The sequence below is a fragment of the Archocentrus centrarchus genome, unplaced genomic scaffold (assembly GCF_007364275.1).
Source record: "Archocentrus centrarchus isolate MPI-CPG fArcCen1 unplaced genomic scaffold, fArcCen1 scaffold_54_ctg1, whole genome shotgun sequence".
NCBI lineage: Eukaryota > Metazoa > Chordata > Actinopteri > Cichliformes > Cichlidae > Archocentrus > Archocentrus centrarchus.
In genome coordinates, this window is record NW_022060276.1 from 137,483 (window position 1) to 162,960 (window position 25,478).

General features: G+C 41.4%; 1 protein-coding gene across 2 annotated transcripts in view; it reads left to right on the top strand.

Moving 5' to 3' along the window:
- The window catches only part of cntnap2b (contactin associated protein 2b), an 82,209-nt gene that overhangs the window by 40,634 nt on the left and 16,097 nt on the right, over nt 1-25,478 (top strand). Inside the window, exons 8-18 of one of the 2 annotated variants that reach the window (XM_030725370.1) lie at nt 6,464-6,722; nt 7,452-7,601; nt 8,461-8,623; nt 8,796-8,902; nt 10,749-10,868; nt 16,516-16,631; nt 18,838-18,922; nt 19,109-19,265; nt 19,644-19,771; nt 19,985-20,155; nt 22,790-23,008. In XM_030725370.1, coding sequence (XP_030581230.1) covers nt 6,464-6,722; nt 7,452-7,601; nt 8,461-8,623; nt 8,796-8,902; nt 10,749-10,868; nt 16,516-16,631; nt 18,838-18,922; nt 19,109-19,265; nt 19,644-19,771; nt 19,985-20,155; nt 22,790-23,008 — 1,675 coding nt within the window. The remainder of the gene's footprint in view (nt 1-6,463; nt 6,723-7,451; nt 7,602-8,460; nt 8,624-8,795; nt 8,903-10,748; nt 10,869-16,515; nt 16,632-18,837; nt 18,923-19,108; nt 19,266-19,643; nt 19,772-19,984; nt 20,156-22,789; nt 23,009-25,478) is intronic. The other variant, XM_030725371.1, reaches the window with a different exon arrangement.

Genomic DNA, 25,478 nt, shown 5'->3' on the forward strand with positions numbered 1-25,478 from the left:
TATATGCAGTGCTTTCTAATAATACTGCCTAAGGGAAGCATGTATAGTGTAGATATAATTGGTCCTGTCGGGGAACCCTGTGGAACTCCATAATTAACCTTAGTGTGTGAAGAAGGCTCCCCATTTACATGAACAAATTAGCGCAGTACCTTTGATACCTATTGCATGCTTTAATCTCTGTAATAAATTACCTATATTTAGCAAGTAATAGTTACATCATTAACACCTTAAAGGCCTGTGATATGTAGCCAGTTAATAAAGCTAGAATGATCATATTTAAGATTGGCGCATTAATTTATGGTAGGACTTCTCTGAGCAATCTTGTGGGAATTGGGTCTAATAGACATGTTGATAGCTGGGACGAAGTAACTATTGAAGTCTAATGCAGAAAGATCAATCAGAGAGCAAGGGTCAAATAAATAATAGCAATACTGAAAGTAGATGTACACAAAGATACATCTGTGAGATGGCTATAAATAATTTTTTCTGTAATAGTTAAAATTTTATTTGTGAAGAAATCCATGAAGTCCCAGCTCTGACTCTTTGTCAGCCTGGCTACAGTGCTGAAAACAAACCTGGGGTTGTTCTTATTTTCTTCAGTTAATGATGAATAGTAAGATGTCCTAGCTTTACGGAGGGCTTTTTTATAGAGCAACAAACTACTTTTCCAGGCTAAATGAGCATCTTCTAATTTAGAGAGACGCCATTCCCTCTCCAGCTTTCGGGTTATCTGCTTTAAGCTGTGCGTTTGTGAATTATACCACGGAGTCAGGCACTTCTGATTTGAAGCTTTCCTTTTCAGAGGAGCCACAGTATCCAAAGTCGTACGCAGTGAGGATGTAAAACTATTGACGAGATAATCGACCTCACTGGGAGCAGAGTTTAGGTAGCTGCTCTGCACTGTGTTGGCACATGGTATTAAAGAAGGTAATAATGGAGAATTATATGCTTGACATTAGTTTTGTGTAATCCATTAGAGTAAATGTGAATGTTATTGAGAAATGATCAGACAGGAGCGTGTTTACAGGGAATACTGATAAGTCTTCAATTCCTATACCATATGTCAGAACAAGTTCCGGAGTATGATTAAACAACAAATAAATAACAGTCATCTGCTGCAACTGGTTGGGCTGAGGGGAAGAAGACAGGACAAAAGACATGCTGTGGAAGAGAGCCAGACATTAATAATAACTAATGATTAAATGCAAAGTGGGGTATAAACAGAGTGAAAAGAAGTGAATGAAGAAGAAATATTGCATAACTAAGACTCAAAATATTAAAATACATGACAGTGAAAATATAATGAGTAAACTCTGGAGCTTGAAAAAGGCGACTGGACTTCTTTTTGTTTCTTGAAGACGTTTCACCTCTCATCCGAAAGGCTTCTTCAGTTCTCAACCAAATGGTGGAGAGACCCAGGTATTTAAACCCCTGTGGGCGTAGTCCCCTGGAGGTGGTTATGACCCTCTATTGATCATGTGTGTGAACACATGTGCCCAGGTGTGAAGGGGGCGTGGGTCATATTTAATCAGTGGTTTCAGTTGAAACCAATTTAGGACTCCGCTCCATTGTTTCCTGTGGCCTATTGAGGTCACTGGAACAAAGGTGTGAATGGGGGTTGAGACGTCTGGGAAGGGAGCTCAGGACAGCACTGTAAGCGGGGGAAAGTTGGTGACGTAATCCACCTCCTCTGTTCAATGATGGTTGTTCACAGTGGACATAGGAGGAACACCCTTCAATTGGTGCGGGAGTATGAAAGGGACTCAAGAAAGCTAGCGGACTACAGGAACCACCTTCGTTTCAACTTGAGATGCAGACAGTCCAGACTGGTTCCCAAGAGTTTGCACCTTGGGTCCACAGTAAAAGGACATAGAGCTGACCAAATTCTATGGAGAGCACAGAACCACCTTTTGAGTGAAAGGATAAGACAGGTCCATTTCACCATAGATGCACTCCAGAACAAAATCCACCAGACTCAGCAGAAACTCTCATCACTCTTACCTCACACCATCGCAGAAGAAGTTTTTACATTTGTGGACAAAGCCCAGCTCGCACAACACATCAAAGGCAAGGAAAGACAACTACGTAAATTTCAAACTCTGCAAACCAAGGCATACCATTCATCTGTTAACAAACAGGACGACATGATAAGCAATGGAAACCAAAGAAAGTAGGTGAAGAACCTATCAGACAGGGTCCTCACCAAACCAGAAGAAAATGTGCTAGCCAAAGGACTCAACTTTGCCATAGCCCCACAACAGCTTCCTATAGTAGACCTCATCACAGCAACAGAAACCGCTATAAGAAATAACAAACTTTCCCATCCTGAAGCAGAACAGATCAGGATGAAAGTTTCAGCCACTCTCTCCAGTGCAAGACTTCCTCCATCCAACCTCACCATTCAGGAGAAGAAGGCCATCACAGCTCTAAGCAAGGATCAAAACATCACCATACTGCCAGCCGACAAGGGGAGGTGCACGGTTGTGCTGAATTCATCGGATTACCACAACAAAATTACTACACTCCTCAGTGACAACAATACTTATGAGGTCTTGAGACGTGATCCCACAAGCAACTACGAAAAAAGTTGTTTGCTGCCTGCAACAACTTGAAAAGGAAAAAGCCATTGACCGCCCCACTTACTACCGCCTGTACCCTGGAGAAGCCACTCCATGCATTTATGGACTCCCAAAGATCCACAAAGAAGGAGTCCCACTTCGACCCATTATCAGCAGTATAAACTCGGTCACCTACAACATTTCCAAACACCTCGCCACCATCTTATCACCGCTTGTTGGCATCACACCTCACCACATTGAAAACTCTACAGATTTTACTAACAAGGTCCAGAATCTTGTACTGGATCCAGATGAAACCATGGTGTCCTTTGATGTGGTTTCACTTTTCACTTGCATACCCACAACTGAGGCAGTGGAGACCGTCAGAAGACGACTACAGGAAGACGATTCCTTACTGAACAGAACCAGCTTCACCCCAGATCAGATTTGTGCACTTTTAGATCTCTGCCTTACCACAACATATTTTAAATACAATGATGGATTCTACAGACAGAAGCATGGATGTGCCATGGGCTCCCCAGTGTCTCCCATTGTAGCCAACCTTTACATGGAGGAAGTGGAAAGTAAAGCTCTTGGTTCTTTCAAAGGGATGGCACCTAGCCACTGGTACAGATATGTAGATGACACCTGGGTCAAAATCAAAACCCAAGAAGTAGAAGCCTTCACTCGTCACATTAACTCAGTGGATAAATACATACGTTTTACCAGGGAGGACACCAGAGATAACAAGTTACCATTCCTGGACTGTGCGGTGCTTATTGAGGAAGATGGAAGCCTCAACATTGAAGTTTACCGGAAGCCACACACACAGACCAGTATCTCCTCTTTGACTCCCACCACCCTCTGGAACACAAACTTGGGGTGATCAGGACCCTACAACACCGTGCGGAAAGTGTTCCCTCTAAGGCAGAAGGGAAGCATAAGGAACACACACACATTGAGAAAGCCCTCAAAACATGCGGTTACCCCAACTGGGCCTTCATCAAATCAGCTAAGATGCACAGGAATGAAGGCCAAACACAAACTACAGAGAATAGGAAGGACAAGATGAACAACATTGTCATCCCATATGTGTCAGGCTTGTCAGAGAAACTCAGAAGAATTTTCTCCAAGCATGACATCTCAGTATACTTCAAACCAAGTCACACCCTAAGACAAAAACTGGTTCATCCCAAGGACAAACCCGCCAAACACAAGATCAGCGATGTAGTGTATGCTGTTCAGTGCAGTGAAGAGTGCTCGGACCTCTACATTGGTGAAACCAAACAGCCTCTTCACAAACGAATGGCACAACATAGAAGAGCCACCTCGACAGGACAAGATTCAGCAGTACATCTGCATCTGAAGGAAAAAGGGCACTCTTTTGAGGATGCCAATGTTCACATTTTGGACAGGGAAAACAGATGGTTTGAAAGAGGAGTGAAAGAAGCCATCTATGTCCACTGTGAACAACCATCATTGAACAGAGGAGGTGGATTACGTCACCAACTTTCCCCCGCTTACAGTGCTGTCCTGAGCTCCCTTCCCAGACGTCTCAACCCCCATTCACACCTTTGTTCCAGTGACCTCAATAGGCCACAGGAAACAATGGAGCGGAGTCCTAAATTGGTTTCAACTGAAACCACTGATTAAATATGACCCACGCCCCCTTCACACCTGGGCACATGTGTTCACGCACATGATCAATAGAGGGTCATAACCACCTCCAGGGGACTACGCCCACAGGGGTTTAAATACCTGGGTCTCTCCACCATTTGGTTGAGAACTGAAGAAGCCTTTCGGATGAGAGGTGAAACGTCTTCAAGAAACAAAAAGAAGTCCAGTCGCCTTTTTCAAGCTCCAGAGACTACTATGATCTGGATGACTGAGAATCTACACAGACATAATGAGTAAACCAATAGATAACACTAACAGTCTCTCTTTCTATAAAAATAAATGCTATTTTTAGCATTTAAGTATGAACTAGTCCAGGGGTAACCTGTAATCCGGAAAGAGCCATTTGAAACCGGTTACTAAAACCTGGTCTTGTTAAGAGAAACGCCATCCATCCCACTTTGGATGGAGCAGCTCTCATTTCTAGAAATATGGCCAAATTTATTAAGAGTTTTTTTTTTTAAACCTGTCATGTCTGACAGATCTTGCAAACAGAAATGTGATCTGAATGCATTGTTGTGCCAAACATATTTGCTATTTCAAGATGAGCTCTATAGGTTCTATATACGCTCCTCTTGTTAGTGTAGGCTAGTAGCAAAAGGCTAACACAGAGAGGTGCTTCATCAAAACTTAACTCAATGATTCAAAGAAAACAATTCACATGTCATACTATATGACAAACTGTAACTGACAACACTCACAGATGTATCTCTTCTGAGGTTCAGAGCGAGAGAAACCACCGTGCTGTACACTTCTCCATGAACAGTCGAGTGAACTGAAGGCACCTCAGACAGAGAAAAGCTTATAACATGCAGTACCCAAAACGAACACTAGACGTCATCGTAGTGTCATGAAAATGCGGAAGTAAACAAAATTCTAAAACTTAACATGCCTTTTCTTAAACATAAAATGACTTACACAAGTCGGAACACTAACCTTTAACCACAGAACAAGTTTGGCCATAGAAACAATCAAATTGCATATTCTTGAAAAATTGCATAGTCTAATGTTACTGCTATTATTTGTTTATGTGTGTTTAATTTGAGATATGTGTTATGAAGATGGGCAGCACGGTGGCGCAGTGGTTAGCACTGCTGCCTCACAGATAGAATACCATCTGGAAGGCCTGGGTTCGATTCCACCTGGGCCCAGGCCTCTGCCTCTCTCTGTGTGGAGTTTGCATGTTCTCCCCGTGCTTGCGTGGGTTTCCTCCGGGTACTCCGGTTTCCTCCCACATTCCAAAGACATGCACTTACTGGGGTTAGGTTAATTGGCTACTCTAAATTGCCCATAGGTGTGAATGAGAGTGTGAAAGTGAGTGTGAAAGGTTGTTCGTCTTTCTGTGTTGGCCCTGTGACAGGCTGGCGACCTGTTCAGGGTGTACCCTGCCTCTCGCCCTATGACAACTGGGATAGGCTCCAGCCCCCCCCCGCGACCCTGAACAGGATAAGCGGAAGCGAATGGATGGATGGATGGATGTTATGAAGATCTGTATATGTTGGCCCGATGGGCCAGCAAAATAAAATAAATTCTTTTGTATGTGTAATAAAAAAAATTGCACAATCTCACCTATACTAGAACATAGGAGTTGGCTAATAACTTTTAACCTTTATGGCTCTTGCAGTCCACACCAAACTGTAATAAACATATTAATAAAGTGTTACAGTAGCTTGTTTTTTGAATAGTGATGCTCTCTGGCTGGAGTTATACCTTCTGAACAGTAAGTGAGTGAGTTGGGTAGTGTTGGTCACTGAGAATGTTGTGCCTTTCTGCTGCAGTGGTGTGAGTACTGACTGCTATGGAGGAGATAATTGTCTTTGTAGTTTCAGTGGTTCAGTGCAGAGAATTCCTCCCTGCTTGGATAGTGTTACCAAATCAAACAGTGGTGGTGAGAATGGTTTCAATGATGGCTTTCTTCAGAGGTTTGATGATATTAAGCTGCTGCTGTGCTGTCTTCATCATGACCACTGTGTTTTTAACTGAGATGTTCCAATCTGGAGTGGAATGCCACCATGTTGTGTACTGAGCTTGACTTGGAGTTCTTTGATGTTGCACACAGGAGAGTGCAGTCTTGGCAAATTTACTGTAGAAACACTGGAAGTGGACTGGCATTCTCTGTGAACAAGTCTGTGCAGTAAATTAGTAAAATAGTAAATTAAAAGTGTCTTTGTATATTCCATGACTGAGTCTACTACATAAATCCCTTTATTGCTGTCTTTCTTCCACTGTAGCGTAACCTGACGTTCTCCTGCACCGAATCCAACTCCTTCCCAGTCTTCTTCAACTCAACATCCTTCCTGCGGCTGCCCGGTCAGACTGACAGCGACACTCTGTCCGTCAGTCTGTCTTTCAGGACGTGGAATCTCAATGGGCTTCTGATGTTCACTGCATTGACGAATGGCTGGGTGGAGCTGAGTCTGACAGAGGGAAAAATCACTGTCTATATGAATGTGACACAAAAGAAGAACACACGTATAGACATTTCATCAGGTGAGCCCAGCACATTGGTTTTTAGAGTGAAAGTTCAACAGTCTTCAATTGTTCAGTTATCACTTCTAGGTCCCTTTTGATCTGACAGGTAAACAGGTTTGTTTGTGAAAGGAAGACACCTGAAACACTTGAATTAAAAAAGTAAGATATTTAATATATTAAAGAATCAGAAGTTATCACACATGTATGCGGGGACTCAGAGGAGACAGCAGGCCTGTGTGCTCTCTCTCTCTGAGCCCATGTTCCTACCTAACCATAACGTCTTATACTGCCACTTATCTAAACATAAGATCTGGGGCCTTCGTCATTCGGTCTTGTCCAAGCTGGTTTTTCATGACCCAGATTTCTCTCATCAGCAGTGGAGTCAGCACATCTTCTTCCTGAGGTTTTAATTTATCATAACGAACAATCTTGTCCAGATTAATAACAGAACATGGTGACGTTGGTGATGTTTCAATTGTACGTACTATGGCCAAACCTCCAAGATAAGATGCACTGAGACAGAGAAGTTCGTCAGCACTTTCTATCTGTTGTTCTCTGTCTAATGTATTATTTAATTGTTTATTATTTGGTTGATCACTCTTTATTAATTAACTTGCTGGAGTTTAATTTTAAACATTTGTCCTTTATTCATTGAGTAAAAAATAATCCCTAACAGATCCCTTTTCTTATTTTTCATTGTTTTATCCTGTTAAACAATTCTTGGTGCACATGTGTTTTTCCTCATAGGTTCAGGTCTGAATGATGGCCAGTGGCACAGTGTCCACCTGAATGCACTGGAAAACTATGCGATGCTTACAGTTGATGGAGATGAAGCCTCCACGGTCAGGACTGCTATCCCTATCCAGATCCAGACTGGAGGAACTTATTACTTTGGTGGTGATTACTGAAAATAATACAACTACAAATTAGGCTGTCAGCATAGGTTTCTTTGAGGTTTCTTTGAGAACATACCAAATTTGTTGACCTTTGTCAAACAAAGTTGTTGTCAAACCAAGTTTTCTTTTTCTTTTAAAACACAATACAAACACAGTATGATAAAGCAGCACTGATGGAAGTGTAAATTTAAAAAAGTGCCACAGCAGTCTGGAATAAAAGGGCAGTAACTGGGTGCTGGAACGCTCTTCAACATGAAAGTTTTGTGTGGTTGTAATTAACAAAAGTGTCTTAAATGTGAAACATAATTAATTAAATCAGGTTTCTGTTATGTCAGAAAGCACACCAACTTTATTTTCACAGAAAGCAAGTAGCTGCAAGGCTGTAAAAGGTTAAGCCTGAGTAGGTGAGATCAATACAATGTTAATGCCAGAGCAGACAACCTCAGCCATTTATCGCCCCAGTTTCTGGACCATTACAGATCCTAGAAATCTTATGGAATGTTTATTCTGTTCCATAACTTTAAAACTTAGCTTGGTGGCTGAAACTATTCAATATTTTTCAGTATACTTAAACATAACGCTGGAGAGATTATACCTCTCGGCTGGCCTGGCAACGCCTTGGGGTCCCCCCCAGGTGAGCTGGAGGAGGTGGCTGGGGAGAGGGAAGTCTGGGCTTCTCTGCTTAGACTGCTGCCCCTGCAATCTGGCCCTGGATAAGTGGAAGAAAATGGATGGATGGATGGACTTAAAAATAGTGGAAGAAAGATTAGATAAAATGTACAAATCTCACAAGCTTCAGTATGTCACTATTTCTTTACTAGTTATAATAATTACCTTTGGCCTTCTTCACTTTTCTCCAGGCTATTTTCTACAAACTAACACCCAATCACTTCAGCGCTCCTTCCAGGGGTGCATGCAGATGATCCACATAGATGATCACCTGGTTGACCTCAAGGCAGTGGAGCAGGGGCTCATTGGAACCTTTGAAAATGTCAGCCTGGATATGTGTGCCATTATAGACAGGTATACAGCCCAGAAATCAAAACCTGAGATTGTAATAAAATAATATAAAGCACAGTGGGTTGTTCTTGGGACTGGCAGAAAATATTGTAGAAGAATTTGAACTGTGGTGGAGATGGAAATCACAGCTGTGTTCTCACTGAGTTGCCATGACTTTCCTGCTGTCTCATGTCAGGTGTGTTCCTAACCACTGTGAGCACAGTGGTCACTGTTCTCAGACATGGGATACGTTCACCTGCAACTGTAGCGGCACTGGCTACACTGGAGCTACTTGTCATACTTGTAAGTGCATGTTTCGGCCACTTCAGTGGACTGTATACACTGGCATTTGTTTTACTGATTAATTTTATGCTAATCATAACCTAACCCTAGTCAAGTTTTAAGTTAGAAGTTTTTGTTTTTGCACATTATTTGGTAGCTAATTAATGGGAAACTGGAAATGTTTCCTTTAAGTAAAGCCCTACCTTTCTGAATTCATTTTGTATTTTTGTTTATACACATCATAATTTTCTTACATCAACAGATTAATCTAAACATAGCAAAAAACTAAGGACATTTGCCTTCAGTTGATCAATTATTTCTTTGTTGTAACAATGCTGCTTGGCAGTAAATCTTATACAGTTGGAAAGTCTGTTTATGTCCCCTTAAATGGAGCCACATTTGTATGGAAAATGCATTTGGGCATTGAGGAGCAGAGTTGAGTATGTGGATTGTGCCTGTGAAAAACAAACAGCCAAACAGCTTATTCTGCTATTGTGTCTTGTTTGGTGTCATTTATTGGACTGGATGATTGAAGTCTGAATAAACAGGACATGTTTGCAGTTTAACAGTTTATTAATTTAACAAACAGGGGCCTTAGTAGTGCGTGGAAGATCCAAACACAGCCACAACATCCTGGCACCTCCTCCTCATGCTGGTCACCAGCATGAGGAGGAGGTGCAAATCAACCAAGATGGTTGTGTTGGTCACTCTGGCACGAACAGCACACTCAAGCCTGATCCCACAGGTGCTCAATGGGGTTGACGTCAGAACTGCAGGCAGGTCATTTCATCCTCTCCACTCCAAAATTGTGGAAGTAGTCTCTGATAAACTGTGGGAGTGAGCATTGCCGTCTTTGGAGGACAAAGTTCGGTCCCAGACTGTGGAGATATGGGATTTCCCCTGGTTGCAGAATCTATCTAGATAAATTTGATAATGTTATTATAAAGTTTAGGTTATTAGGCTGTTTAAAGAGTAAACAGTTTAAAAAGTTGGCTTTGTGAGTCCTAGTGTAATGGAAATGATCGAATGCTGAAATATGGCTCAGTATCTTGTTTTGCAGAGGTTTGTGGCAGTTTGATTTCATACATTGTTAATGAAAAGATTTGTGAAATATGCTTACATTCTTTATCAAATTCATTCTTATAGGCTGTTTGACAGTGCTAAGAGTAGCGTTCAGACATAGCGTTCATGAAAGAAGTACATTTTCAATATTTTTCAGTTTGAGACTGAATTTCATGCTATAACCCCTGCTCTGACCAATGACTTTAGTAGTTATGCAAATACTGATAAGATCAAGTTTCTCCATTGCAGAAAGGATCATTTCAGATGTTGATGTTTATTTGGTACTAAGCAGAACCAGGGGAACCACTTTTGAGGTCTTATTATTACCTAATTCTGAGGCAATCATCCTGCTGAGAGCATTCTTTTAGTCCTTTATTTTGATATGGTACTTTTCTAATATTTTCCCCACAGCTCAGATTTCAGAACCTCGTATAGCTGCAGATACAAGTGTATAATTATAATAATTATTATAATATTGAAAGCCACCAGAGACCGTCTTCGAGGTCGCTAATAGAATCCACTCGTCGTATCACAGTGTCTGTGTTGTCCCTAGGGTTGACCTTTGTGGACCCTCCCAATAGAACAGCACTAACCTTATTTAAAAACCCTCTGAAATAGTTCCAGCTTGGAGACAGGCAACTCGGTTGTTTCATATTGGTCCCAGCTTTTTGGCTTTGGCATCTTACTTTATTTGGTTGAAATACAGTCACACAGACAGACCCCAGACACACACACACACACACACACACACACACACACACACTAACTTGAGTCTGCTGAGCTGTACATTGCTTCCCCTCTGTAGCACTGTATCAGCAATCATGTGAGGAGTATAAGCACCAAGGGAAGCGTTCAGGGAACTACTGGATAGACCCAGATGGCAGCGGTCCTGTCGCCCCCTTCAGAGTCCACTGTGACATGACAGGTAAGGTAGAAGAATATGGCTTTACTCTATTTGGTATTATCATATTACTGGACCATGGAAAAAGACTTTTGGACGGTATTGAAGAAATTCTGGCAAACCGTCAGGCGACTCAGGAGGGCAAAGTGGTGCTCCACTCACACGGTTTATAGTGCGGGTGGACTGCTGCTGACTTCAACTGAGGCTATAGTCAGGCAGTTGAAGGAATACTTTGAGGACCTCCTTAATCCCACTGTCACACCTTCTGTAGTGAAAGCAGAGTCTAGGAACGAGGGGGATGACTCACCGATCACTGGGGGTGAGGTTACTGAGGTGGTTAAGCCTTTAACACCAGGCGATCTCCGCTGAAGCGCCCATTCCCTGCCCTTACTAATCACGAACAGCTAATTAAGATGTAGTGTAGTGGCTTTTTACCGTAACTCAGCAACCGTTTGTCCTATTGAAAACATTCAGACGGTTCCTGAAAGCTCAAAAATTGTACTTCGCAGCCCTATGGGGTATTACAGTATTTGTTGCCGGAAGTCTGCGAATGGCGGCACTTTTGACGTACATTGTGTCGTGTTCGACACGTTCGGAGGTAAAAGGTTAAACAACTCCTTGGTGGCAGGTGGGGTGGATGAGATTCGCCCTGAGTTCCTGAAGACTCTGGATGTTGTAGGGCTGTCTTGGTTGACATACCTCTGCAACATCGTGTGGAGATCTGGGGCAGTGCCACTGGATTGCCAGACTGGGGTGGTGGTACACATCTTTCAGAAGGGAGACTGGAGGGTGTGCTCCAACTTTTGCAGGATCACGTTCCTCAGTCTCCCCGGTAAGGTCTATGGCAGGGTGTTGGAAAGGAGGGTCTGTCCATGAGATTAACCCCGGATTCAAGAGGAACAATGCGTTTTTCATCCTGGTCATAGTACGCTGGACCAGCTCGAGGATATTCGAGTGTGCGTGGGAGTTTGCCCAACCAGTCTACATGTGTTTTGTGGATTTGGAGAAGGCATTCAACTGAGTCCTTTGGGGTATCCAGTGGGAGGGAGTATGGGGTGTCTGGCTCATTGTTGCGGGCAGAGGTGGCAAAAGTACTGACATTCTGTACTTAAGTAGAAGTACAAGTGCTTGTGTTAAAAAATACTTTGGTAAAAGTCGAAGTACTGGTTCAACTTCTCTACTTAAGTAAAAGTAAAAAGTACAGGCTCTGAAATGTACTCAAAGTAACAAAGTAAAAGTAGTTCTTTGGAGGACGTTTCTACCTGCTATTTTTGTATAAAACTAACCGAACCTCATTATATATTATTGTAATAATATAAAATAATACATGAGAATACAAATGTTATTCCAATCTAAATTTTAATCCTGATGAATGCACTCAGCTTGAATCTGTTCTGTAGGCCACAAACTGTTAAAGGGAATTCAAACACAGCTCTGTTCTCTGTGTCCTCCATAGTAGAGGGTGACTGTGCCTCCACCTAAACACCAACATGAGGATACTCAGGGGTTACAGTGGGATTCAGAAGGTGGAGGAACCCTAAGATCAGCTGTAGTGGCTCTGCATGGGGAGAAGAATTACAACTTTCTATTGTAACTGCAGTAAATGATGTTGGTGTGCAGGCTGTGATCAGCTGACCTGCTGCTGCTGCTCTGAGGTTTACTGCTCTGTGTGGATGAACTGAATTCGCAAAGATGTAACCCAGTATTTCACAGCTATCTGCTGATCTCCATCCCCTACACTGACAGCATACAGGCTGTAGAAATGTTGGATTCAGTGAATGAATCTCAGCATCAGCAGCTTTGATTCAAACTCATCTCTGCTGCACTGATGTAACCTGTAACTCTGACCATGAACACAGCCTCTGTGCACCAACACAGAGCTTTACTGTAAATACAGTACAGCAAGCTGACCTATTTATTACACACTAAACTGCAGTATTTTCATACAATCTTTGAATTACACAAAGTCAGCATACTTCAGTTTGCTTTCCAGTCCTTACCTGTAAATTAACCTCTCTTCTTCCGCTCCTGTCCTCTTTCTAACATCTTTCTCCATCTCTGAGTGAACTTCTCTCTCTTTGCTCTCCCTGAAATACAGCAGCTCTTCTTTTAGCTCGCAGACACACTGTGTGACAAACTGCACACACTTTGTGTGTTTGCTGATATTTGTTGAGTATTTAGAAACGTTGCATTTACCTTTCATTTCCTCTTCAGTAGCACTAGCTAAGCTGTTTATGTCACGCAGCGCAACTTACGGACTCGTTCCGGCCCGCTGTGACCCCTGATTATAGCGCTATAAATGATACATAAACTATATGGGTTTGCGTATTTAATCCCTTTGTATGAGATAAGCCCGGTGATGGAGGATACGCCAGTACGATTGTCTCTTATGTGTTATTATTCCTCAGTTTAGGTACAAAAGGGTGGAGTGCCTACTATAGCTGAGGGATGAGTTCCTGCCCCAGGTGGAACTCATCCGTTCAAGTATCTTGGGGTCTTGTTCACTATGGCAGGCCATTTTAACATAAAATCCAATTCATCTGACTATCTGTAATTACATTTTAGATATATAAAGCTGCATTCTGACTAGACAAAACTACATTTTGACTATCCAGAATGGTAATTTAAGATACCTGCATTTACATTCTGACTTGTAAGAATAATAATTCTTCAATTACATTTTGACGAGTCAAAATTCCTTTCAAGATATCTCAAATGACGTCACCGGATTCGCCATTTGAAGGGTCACACATCCGTAATTACAATTCAAGATATCTCAAACATAATTATGTCTAGTCAAAATGACATTTTTAGATATGTGAATTAAGCGATTGCATTTAAGACCCCTTGTGCTGTACTGAGCTGTCCAAACAATTGCCTGTTAGAATTTCAGGTGGCTGCAATGGCGCTGGCCATTCTGGATAAAATAGTAGGAAAATGCAACAATATAGAAAGATCTCTTCAGTATGGGATATGCAGAGAATGCAAAAATCATGTACTTGAAGAGTGCTTAAGAAATCTGCAAAGAATCTCTGATTTTATGGCAGGCTGTTTTAACAAACTGCCTCATAACCTTTCCACCAAAATGCGCCGTAAATCTGTGATGTTTTGACTAGACAGAATACTAATTCAGGATATCAGTAATGTCATTCTGACTAGTCAGAATGTTAATTTATTTTAAATATAAAAGCCGTCTAAATCAAGATATCTGAAATTCATTTGGAGATATTTTAAAGGGAATTTTGACTAGTCAAATTACAGTTCTAAATATATCTAATTTAGTTTTGCCTAGTCATTATTTGCTTTCAAGTTATCTAGAATTTGATTTGCACTAGTCAAAACTATATATCCCCTATCTAAAAATACATTTAAGATATCTTAAATTAGGGTGTCACTCAAGATATCTTATTAGAATTATGACCAGTCAGAACAAAAAATTAGATATCTTAGATATCTTGAATTTTCTAAAAACTTTCCTTTTTGTTCAAGCTTATAGTTAGGGCTGGATCAGGTGACCCTGAACCATCCCTTAGTTATGCTGCTATAGGCCTAGGCTGCTGGGGGGGTTCCCACAATAGACTGTTTCTTTTCATTCACCTTATTTACTTTGTTTATACTCCACTCTGCATTTAATCATTAATTGTTATTAATCTCTGGCTCTCTTCCACAGCATGTCTTTTCTCTCCCCTCAGCCCAACCGGTCGTGGCAGATGACTGCCCCTCCCTGAGCCTGGTTCTGCTGGAGGTTTCTTCCTGTTAAAAGGGAGTTTTTCCTTTCCACTGTCGCCAAGTGCTGCTCATAGGGGGTCGTTTTTGACTGTTGGGTTTTCTCTGTATTGTAGGGTCTTTACCTGCAATACAAAGTGCCTTGAGGCGACTGTTGTGATTTGGTGCTATATAAATAAAATTTAAAATTGAATTGAATTGAATTAACTTCATGACTAGTCATAATTTAATTGTAGATATCTGAAATATGTGTTTCAGATAGTAATTCATTGTAGATATCTTGAATTGAAGCCTCCATTCAACTCAATGGTAAATCTGATGTCATTTCTACTAGTCAGAATGTAATTAGCGATATCTTATCCTGTTAACTGGTGGCACCAAAATCACCAAAAACAACGTATACCCAAGTTAAATAAGCTGCTGTTCTTGAAATTTTTGGAGTACATGCAAAAGCTTGGTCTCTTTGTGAAGATGACAAGCTATGTTTTTCATTTTTGCAGTCAAAAATACTTTAACTGTAAATAGTACGTAGCTATTAAGTTTGGAACACAGAACAATTAGACAATTTTTGCTTTGCCTAGATTTTTCATGTTTATTTTTATGTAACTACACACTGAGTGTTGAAGGTATGGACTTGAAAATAAAATGAAACTGTAGAATGAAGTCTTGTCTACTTGTGTTTAAAATTTTGTCAAAATAGCAAAAAAACTTACTGTTTTGGACAAGTTTTTGTGTGTTGATATCCAGGCATTGTCCAATTGGTGCCATTTGGAGACTCCCAAGTGGCACCAATGGGACAATGCCTGATATACAATGTTTAAATGGCTGTAACTCCTTAATGCTTCAACATGCAGTCATTAATGAGGGCTCTAATGAAAGATAATACCCAGATGAATCCTCTGCTATACACAAATTTAGTGATAGTTGTCATGGCTGGGTGCTGCAGGCAGGGCAAAGAGGACCTCAAAGCATGCGAGAGCAGATCTGTGCTTAACTTTTATTGAAAATAACACCAGAAAACAAAACTGGACAGGGTCCAGCTACACGAAAACTAAACACTCGAAAAAACTAGAAACTCAAAACACTCAGCACGAACGTTAACCTACTGTATGTCTGACATATAATGACAATAAAATTCTTCTGATTGTGATTCTTCTGATATCTGGAACGTAAGTGTGGTGAAGCGTAATTTATGCTAAAACGGCCTGCCATATGTTCACAAATGATGGGAGAAGAGGTTGGGAAACTGACAGATGAATTGGGGCTTGATCTGCAGTGATTCAGATGATGCACTGGTCTGTCGTGCTGAAGAGGGAGCTGACCCTAAAAGTGAAGCTGTCGATTTACCGGTCGATCTACGTTCCCACCCTCACCTATGGTCACGAGCTTTGGGTAGTGTCCAAAAGAATAAGATTGCGAATACAAGCGGCAGAAATGAGCTTCCTCTGAAGGATGGCTGGCCTCTCCCTTAGTGATAGGGTGATAAGTGCAGACATTCAGAAGAGGCTCAGAGTAGAGCTGCTGCTCCTCCACATCGAGAGGAGCCAGTTGAGGTGGCTCAGGAATCTGACTAGGATGCCTCCTGGGCGCCTCTTGGGTGAGGTGTTCCGGGCATGTCCTGCCAGGCGGAGGCCCGGAGCAGATGCAGGACATGCTGGACATGCTTGAGTACTCAAAGTGCTTACAACATGCCTCATTCACCCATTCACATCCATTCATACAAGCACTCATGCATTCACACTCCAGTGAACACATTGGAGAGCAACTTGGGTTTCATTATCTTGCCCAAGGATACGTTGGCATGCAGACTGGAGCATCCACATACAGTTACATGGAATCGTGAATCTGCTATATCACATTTCTCGTTGTTTATCGTATAAGTTATTGTACTGGTGAATCTTTGAATACAGACCGTACATATTTACATGTTTTCTTTTTTCCTTAGAGGAAATGGTTTGGACCACACTAAGGAACAACCTGTCTCCTCAGACATCTGTGTCCAGTGCCGACGATAAGGGGAAAGCAGTGCTGCAGATTTCTTACAATGTGACTGATGAACAGGTATAAACTGAAATTGACACACTCCATCTCCTGCATACATTGTTGAATAAAACATCACTTTTTGTTTTTTAAAAATTGTATTAGTGCAAACAGTAAACATGTAGCTACAAAAAGTATTCAGTAAAAGTGTCACTGAAGTAGAAATAAAGTTAATGGAGCTTTTCTAAACATTGGTAAAGTTCAGAATTACAGATATTTTTGGGTCAACCATAATTCTATGGTAAGGGACGCTTCACAAATATCGACATTTTCCAGAGCGTACAAAGTGTACGACAGGGTAGAGGGGGGTAACATCCAACGTACGCTTTTCAAATATTTAGAAAATGTTGGTGTAATTTCTGTAATGTCTGTGTAATTTGAGCGCCGATGGCTGAGGCATCCACACCACTGCACCATTCTGTGCTCTGCAGCGATATGGCCTCCAGTCTGGCGGATCAGTTCAAAGGCCTCATTGAATTCTCTGAAATAGTCCATCATCAATTCCCAAAATTACTCTACTGACGATATTAGACAGGAACAAGCTGTGAGTGTGGAAAGCAGCCAAAGCTGCCGGAGATAAATTCAACAAGAAGTGGAAGCATTGTTCCAAAAATGGAAATTGTATGCAGTGAACTGCAGAAAATGATGATGGATTTTATTCTACATGTTCCTGGCCTTTTCTCATCTATGAAGGTCTGTATATTTGTGAATAATCTGGCGATCGGCGGCCAGCACTGTTGCCAGCTTTTGTGCAACAAAACTCGCTGTCCCCACACGAGGTGGCTGTAGCTCAGTCGGTAGAGCAGGTCATCTACTGATTGGAAGGTCAGCGGTTCGATTCCTGGCTACTCCAGGCTTGGGGTTAAGTATCCTTGGGCAAGATACTTAAACCCAAGTTGCTCTCCGACACAACCATCAGAGTGTGAGTGTGTGTGAATGTTAGATAATTAAAGCACTTAGCTTAGTTAATATTGGTGTGCATGGGTGAATCTAAAATGTGTTGTATAAGTGCTTTGAGTGCTCAGACTGAGTAGAATAGCACTATATAAGAACTAGTCCATTTACACAAGTTCAAGAACCACCAAAATGATGGGAAATCAGAACAGCTGCACAGGACCATCTAACTTTAACAGAATCGCTACAATATGAAAGTCACTTTGCCAAAAACTCTTCTTTATGACTCAAAATGAATTGATATCATGCATAAGAGATGATGTTTGAGATGTTATTGACAGATTATAGGTCCACAAGTCATTTACAACAATATAAATACCAGCAATAATTTTTTGGGCAAATACCAGAAATCACTTTTTGGCACAAGACTGGCTATTCAGATGACAGCTGGGATAGGCTCCAGCCCTCCTGCGACCCTGAAAAGGATAAGCAGAAGAGAATGATGGATGGATTTTTATTAATGCAACAATACAATGTTTTAATAGATAGGAAAAAGTATATTTGATACCAAGATCTACAGAATTTTTCAACACCAGGATGTGTTTATACAGAACCCCGCAAGGAACATGGGAGAAAAAAATGAGGGAAAAAAACAGACGTACTTTTGCGAGATCTCACATGCACACACACACTCAGCTTGAGCTTTTAATTTAAGAATATATATGATATAGAGTAACAGATGTGTGTGTCCTCTATCACTGTAGTTGTTTATGAGCTGAGTGGCTGAGAGGAGAAGGGGGCGGGGCAGTGCTGTGTGTGTTTGTGGCGATCAGTGTAGCAGTGATGGCGTGAGAACGAGACATTCAGTCAGGTTCATTCCTTCATCCCTGTACAGTTTTGTTATGGCCAAAAGGAAATTTAAAAATTAAAATGAAATTAAAGGCGACTTTTAATCTTGGGGTGGGGGTGGGGGTTGGGGCTGAAAAAGAGTATGCTTTGTACGCTCTGGAAAATGTCGATATTTGTGAAGCGTCCCTAACCAACATACAAAAAGTGGCTTGCATGACCAAACTGGCAAATCTGAAGAATTCACTGTAACTTTTCTACAGCACAACATTTCCATCAGTAGAGTAATTTCATACTCTAGTCATGTTCAGCAGTTTAGTCTGTTCAGGACTAGATGACTTTAATCAGTAATTATTGCTCTAAACAATAAATAAGGACCTGATTGATATTTATTACATTTCAGTACATGTCACAGACCATAAATGTCACAGACTGATACATCTGTACTAGACAGAACACAGAGCAGAGGTTTCTTCTCTGTGTCCAGGTGTTGTCAGTAACCAGCAGTGCTGAGTATTGTGAACAGTATGTAGCCTACGCCTGTCGAATGTCCCGTCTGCTCAACAGTCCAGGTGAAGTTTCTATATTGTCAACTTTTCACTCATAAACAAAAAAGCCCCCAAAACATGGTAACTCTGTACACCAGAATACTCATTCTTATTATATTATTATATATATTTGGGAATTAAGGCATGCGGTCTGTGTTCTGAAATGTTGGAATAGAAGTACAGTGAATAGCTGTGTGTTTGGACTCCCAGATGGCACCCCATTTACTTGGTGGTTAGGAAGAGCCAATGAAAGGCATTCGTACTGGGGGGGTTCAGGACCAGGGATACAGAAGTGTGCCTGTGGAATTGAACACAACTGTACTGATCCCAAACACTACTGCAACTGTGATGCTGACCTACGTACCTGGTGAGTATACCGTTACTCAATAGCTCAGCTGAGCAGCATCGTATTTTGAGACTTTATAGATTCATTCTATATATTATATATCATAATCCTCACTATCCCCAATCTTTGAATGGAAGATTGTGCCAAACCATAATCAGCCCTTTACAATAGTTCTCATATGTATATTAATGATGGAACAAGACAGTTTGTCTTGATAGGGTTGGGTGTAACTGTAATTAACTGTAATTAAGTTACAGTAAAGCTGTGTGTATAGCTGTAGTCAGACTGGACACAGGCTGTAAAAAAGATTTATTAAAAACCCCAAATCTAAAAGGAGGCTGATGTAATCCTGAGTTGACAACCATGTTTGTGTGTGTTTGTATATGTGCATGCACACAGGAGGGAGGACTCAGGCCTGTTGGTCTACAAAGACCATTTGCCAGTCAGCCAGGTTGTGGTTGGTGATGCAAGCAGAGCTGGATCTGAGGCCAAACTAACAATAGGGCCACTCAAATGTCAAGGGGACTGTGAGTCTCTCTTTCTTGCTCTTACACACACACACACACACACACACACACACACACACACACACACACACACACACACACACACACACACACACACACACATACACACACACACACACGCACACACGCACACACACACACGCACACACGCACACACACACACACAAATATTTCATGTCATTAGTCAGACTCTTCTGTGGTTGTTTTCTGTAGCAAACTTCTGGAATGCAGCCTCTTTTACCAGCCCAGCCTCCTACCTCCACTTCCCTTCCTTGAGAGGTGAAACCAGCACTGATATCTCTTTCTACTTTAAGACATCATCCACTCATGGAATCTTTCTAGAAAACCTGGGAAACACCAACTTTCTTCACATCGAACTCAGAGGTGTGTCTCTGTATTATTGCACATTGTACATTTCACAACACATTTTGGCAAGCTGGAACAAACTGTAACCTCAGTTTCCTTTTTTTAGCTGACCAGAGTGGCATATGGTCTGGTCTTCTGCTGTAGTAGGACATCTGCTGTGAATAATTAATAGACCAAGTACCATATCGTCCTTACTTGTGGTTCCTAGGATACTTAGAATGGGAGGCAGAGCCTTCAGCTTTCAGGCCCCTCTTCTGTGGAACCAGCTCCCAGCTTGGATTCAGGAGACAGACACCCTCTCTATTTTTAAGATTAGGCTTAAAACTTTCCTTTATGATCAGGTTTATAGTTGGGGCTGAATCAATTACACTGTAATTGGCCTAGACTGCTGGGGGTTTCCTATGATGCACTGAGCATTTCTTCACTCACCTTGTTTCACTCTACACGTGTTTATACATCTTAATTGAATTTAATCATTGGTAATTAATTTTAAATTCTGGCTCTCTCTGTGTCTTTTGTTCTGTCGCCTCCAATGGGTTGTGGCAGATGGCTACCCCTCCCTGGTTCTGCTGGGGGCTTCTACTTGTTTTTTCTTCCTACTGTCACCAAGTGCTTGCTCAAGAATATTGTACATTTGGCTGAAATATGAGTTATTTACAAATGTGTATACACTGCTCAAAAAAAAAGATAAAGGAACACTTTGATAACAGATCAGATGGAGGGAAAAACATTATGTTCTACACACACACATACTGATACGGACTGAGTAATGTGTTATGAATGAAAGGACATCATAATATTTGATGGAAACAAAAATGATCAGCCTGCAGAGGGCTGAATTCAAAGACACCCCAAAAAATAAAAAATTATGCATGGTATCATTTCCTTCATCCTCCAGGAACTGTCTGCATACTCTCGCCAGATGAGACCAGGCATTGTTGTGCACCAGAAGGAACCCAGGACCTACTGCACCAATGTACGGCCTGACAGTGGGTCCAAGGGCTTCATCCTGATACCTGATGGCAGTCAGAGTGCTGTTCCGTAGTCTGTAGAGGTCTATGCATCCCTCCATGGATATGCCTCCCCAGACTGATGCTGACCTACAACCAAATCAGTCATGCTGAATGATGTTACAGCTAGTATGACATACTCTACAATACCTCCAGAGCCTTTCCTGTGTGTCATGTGCTGAGGGTGAACCTGTTCTCATCTGTGAAAAGCACAGAGCACCAATGGTGGACCTGCCAATTCTGGTATATGGCAATTGGTATATTCTGGTAAATGCCAGGCCACCCGCATGAAGTCTGTTTCTGATTGTTTGGTCAGAGACGTTCACACCAGTGGCTGCTGGAGCTTATTTCATAGGGCTCTGGCAGTGCTCATCAATGGCATGTACTGATGTGCCATTCTGGAGGAGTTGGGTTACCTGTGCAAACTCTGTAGGGTTCAGATATTGTCAGTAGTGACACTGACCCCAGCCAAATGCAAAATAGCTCATCCTGTTCAGGGTTGGGGGGGGGGGGGGCTGGAGCCTATCATAGGGCGAGAGGCAGGGTACACCCTGAACAGGTCGCCAGCCTGTCGCAGGGCCAACACAGAGAGACAACCTTTCACACTCACATTCACACCTATGGGCAATTTAGAGTAGCCAATTAACCTAACCCCAGTAAGTGAGAGGGGAGAACATGACACAGAGAGAGGGAGAGGCCTGGGCCAAGGTGGAATCAAACCCAGACCTTTCAGATGTTATTCTAACTGTGAGGCAGCAGTGCTAACCACTGCACCACAGTGCTGCCTGCAAAATAGTTATAAAAAATTTAAAAAAACAGAAAAGATGAGGAGAGTGTCCTCCACCTGTAAAACCATTCCTGGTTTGGGGGTTGTCTCATTGTTGTCCCTCTAGTGCACGTGTTGTTAATTTAATTAGCACCAAAGCAGCTGAAACTGATTAACAACCTCCTCTGCTACTTAACTGACCACATCAATATCCCAGATGTTTACCTACCTTGATGCTATATTTTGATTAAAAAGTGTTCCATTTTTATATATTCAAAGGACTCTTGTTCTCACACATTATACGTCATGCACAGTCACTTCTTAATATCCCTGTCCTAATATTTTTACCAACTTGTCTAGTTTCTGTATAATTAAATGTCCTGCCCTAATGTGGCTTGCTCAATTGTTATTCTAGTTTTGAAATTTAAGGATAATTAAAAATAATAATTTTGCGGCTTCCCCACCATCTCACCATGAAGACCATGAGGGCGAAATGGACAACAATGAGAAAGTGAAACCTTTGGCTGAATTTATATCTTTAGTGCATTAGTTTGCTCCTAGTCCTAGTACTCTTATTCCTCTCTCGGTGTTCCCGTCCTCCTGTGTCAAGTCCTTTTTAGTTAGTTCACTCATCTGTCTGTCTTTTTAGTTATCTAACATCCTGATTTATCACATCCTGCTCAACTTTAGGGCCTAAATACTACTTTAATTAAAAGGAAGGTTAGAAATCAGCCTATAATTAACTATGGCAGCTGGATGGTTTAATTACCACCCCCTTAAAAGCATGTGGCCTGTTAATAAGTTGCCCCCATAAGTTGATCTGTCTCTAAGAGAAATGCTACATCTTGCTAATGTTTGATTTGTTTGGTTCCCCAGGAGGCTCAGTGGTGCTGTTCTCTTTTGACGTGGGCACTGAGCAGATTGAACTCAGTGTCCGCTCACCGGTGCCTTTAAATGATGACCAATGGCATCATGTGGAGGCTGAAAAAAACATCAAGGAGGCAGTGCTGCAGCTTAATGGAAAGTACAGAATGGTCAGGCCCACCCACCTACAGGGAAATGCAAAACCAGAGCTCTACAGTGACCTTTATGTTGGTAAGACACACATGTGCTTGCCACATATGATTTAATACAGTTTTACTGTCCCTTTTGTACTTAAGTGATGGTCATGGTGGTCCCCTTTGACATTTCTTTTCAAGTCATAGTGAACAAACCATGTACCAGTTCACAAAAAGTACCTATGTTTTCTTAACTACATTTAATGTTGTGATCCCCAGAGTCTGAACAATAAAAAATATTCAAATTTTTTATTTTTGCTTTTACTGATGGCTGCAGATCATCTATATATATAAAAAAAAAAAGAAAAGAAAAAGGTTTTGTTAGTGCTTTAGTATCTGCACTAAATGGATCTCATTCACTCAGTTGTGGAACAGTGACTGGGAAACCTGTATTTTAGGCCTTAGTCTTTTGTTTTAGCTGTGCTCCATGACTTGTGGTTTGGAGATGTGGGATTCGGTTGGTGGGGGAACCCTAAAATTGCACCAACACAGGAAATGATTCACAGCAAAGAAGCATTTCTTTGAACTATTCCATTTTCAGTGTGGAATGATTGTACAGCATACATATATACATTAGTAAGGCACAATTTACAGCATTTTAACTCAGTAGAAGCACCAGATTAACTCAAGCTTGCAGGGATGGCTGTGGCTCAGGAGGTAGAGCAGGTCATCTACTAATCGGAAGGTTGGTGGTCAGGGGTGAAAGTAAGCCGGTACGGTCCGGTACTGCGTACCACTAAAAGATTCTGCGCCGATACGCAGTACCTGGAAGAGGGGGAGCAGCTGTCTGCTGTAAAGCCGTCATTCAGAACCGGTCACGGCTGTAATTTGGGTCAGAGTAGATCCGCTAGCAATAATCAGTCTAAAACAGTCTAAAAACGTAATCAGTTAATAAACTGCTTTTTTTTCTCATTTCAAATTGTTTCTGAACTGCTCGTGCTATGCCGGAGCCTCAAGTCTCTAGCTTCTCTCCCCTCAGAGCTTGTGGCTTTAGTCAACTGACACCCATGTCGGAAGTAGTGCATTGTCTATGGCAGGCCAATCATGTAACTGGCTGCACCAAAATCAACCGTAAAGCTACGTGACACCCGTGGTTATTATTGGTTCTGGAAAACCCATTTCTTAATATGATTGGCCGAATGTGGTTTCAAATACATACCAGACAGGATGCGGCCAGTTAACAGGCAGCAACAGGGGTTTTCCAGAGCCAATAATAACCAGAGGGCGTAGCTTTTTCAGGTGATTTTGGTTCGTCCAGTTAACAAGTTAAAACATTCACTGCTACGTTTAATGTCGATCTGCTTGTTACAAAATATCTCAATTAAAAACAAAGAGAGATTAGCAAATTGTGTTTCATGTTATTCTGCTCAATTTCAACAATTTAGAACAGCTGGAAAACACTGCTTATGACCAGAGATTTCATTTACGTTACATGAAAGCGCATTCACCTCCAAAACACAGTGCTTGCCAAGAAGATTGAGGTTTGAGAAAGTTTGGTGATTATTTCTTTCCAGAAGTTTTGTATTGGTGGACAGAGCCAGAATGCATGGAGGTGGTCATCAGTTGTGTTAGTGTACAGTGTGTGCAAACATCTCAGTTCCTTAACAACAAAAATAAATTCCACATTGTCATATATATATATATATATATATATATATATATATATATATATATATATGTGTGTGTGTGTGTGTGTGTGTGTGTGTGTGTGTGTGTGTGTGTGTGTGTGTGTGTGTTTGTCATAGTACCAGCAATAATTTGAAACTACTTTCACCCCTGTTGGTGTTTCAATTCCTGGCTGTGTGCCAAAGTATCCTTGGGCAAGATACAAACCCTGAGTTACTCTCTAGAGTTGTTCTATAGAAAGCACTTAGCTGCAGGTGGAACTGTTTATGTGTGCACTTTGAGTGCTCGGCTACAGTAGAAAAGAACCAGTCCTTTTACCATATTTAATGACTAAAAAAAACAAGAATTGGGTGCACAAGTTTGAATTTATTTTGGATTTTTGCTGATCTACACTGAGTTACAATTATACATACAGGCTTTAGGTTCTATTTTAAATTAAATTAGGACATTTCAAGTAAGGCAGGTTATAAATTTCAGGTTATAAAACTGTACTTTCTGATTAGGATTTAACTTGGTCTCCTGTCCTTGCTTTCTCGCGTTTTTCCATCTTTGACAGGGTCACACATTACCTTTTTTTTTATTCCCAGGAAATAAAGCAGCTGTACCTTAAGCTATTAGACACATTATCATAAGCAGCTGCCCCATCTAATTTTTACTACATTCCACTTTACATTTAAAAAGAACAAAGAAAACAAAATGAATATATATACTCAATACTATTCCCTTAAATGTAAATAATACCCATAGAGTGAGCTGTCTTGGTGGAAGTTGTGCTCTTGGCATGCTTCTTGTTTATATCTGCACCACAAGGACGAGCAGAGGAAAAAAGAATGTGTTGAGGGTGTAAGTGCGGTGTGGGATGTCCTTATTTTCTGGTTACT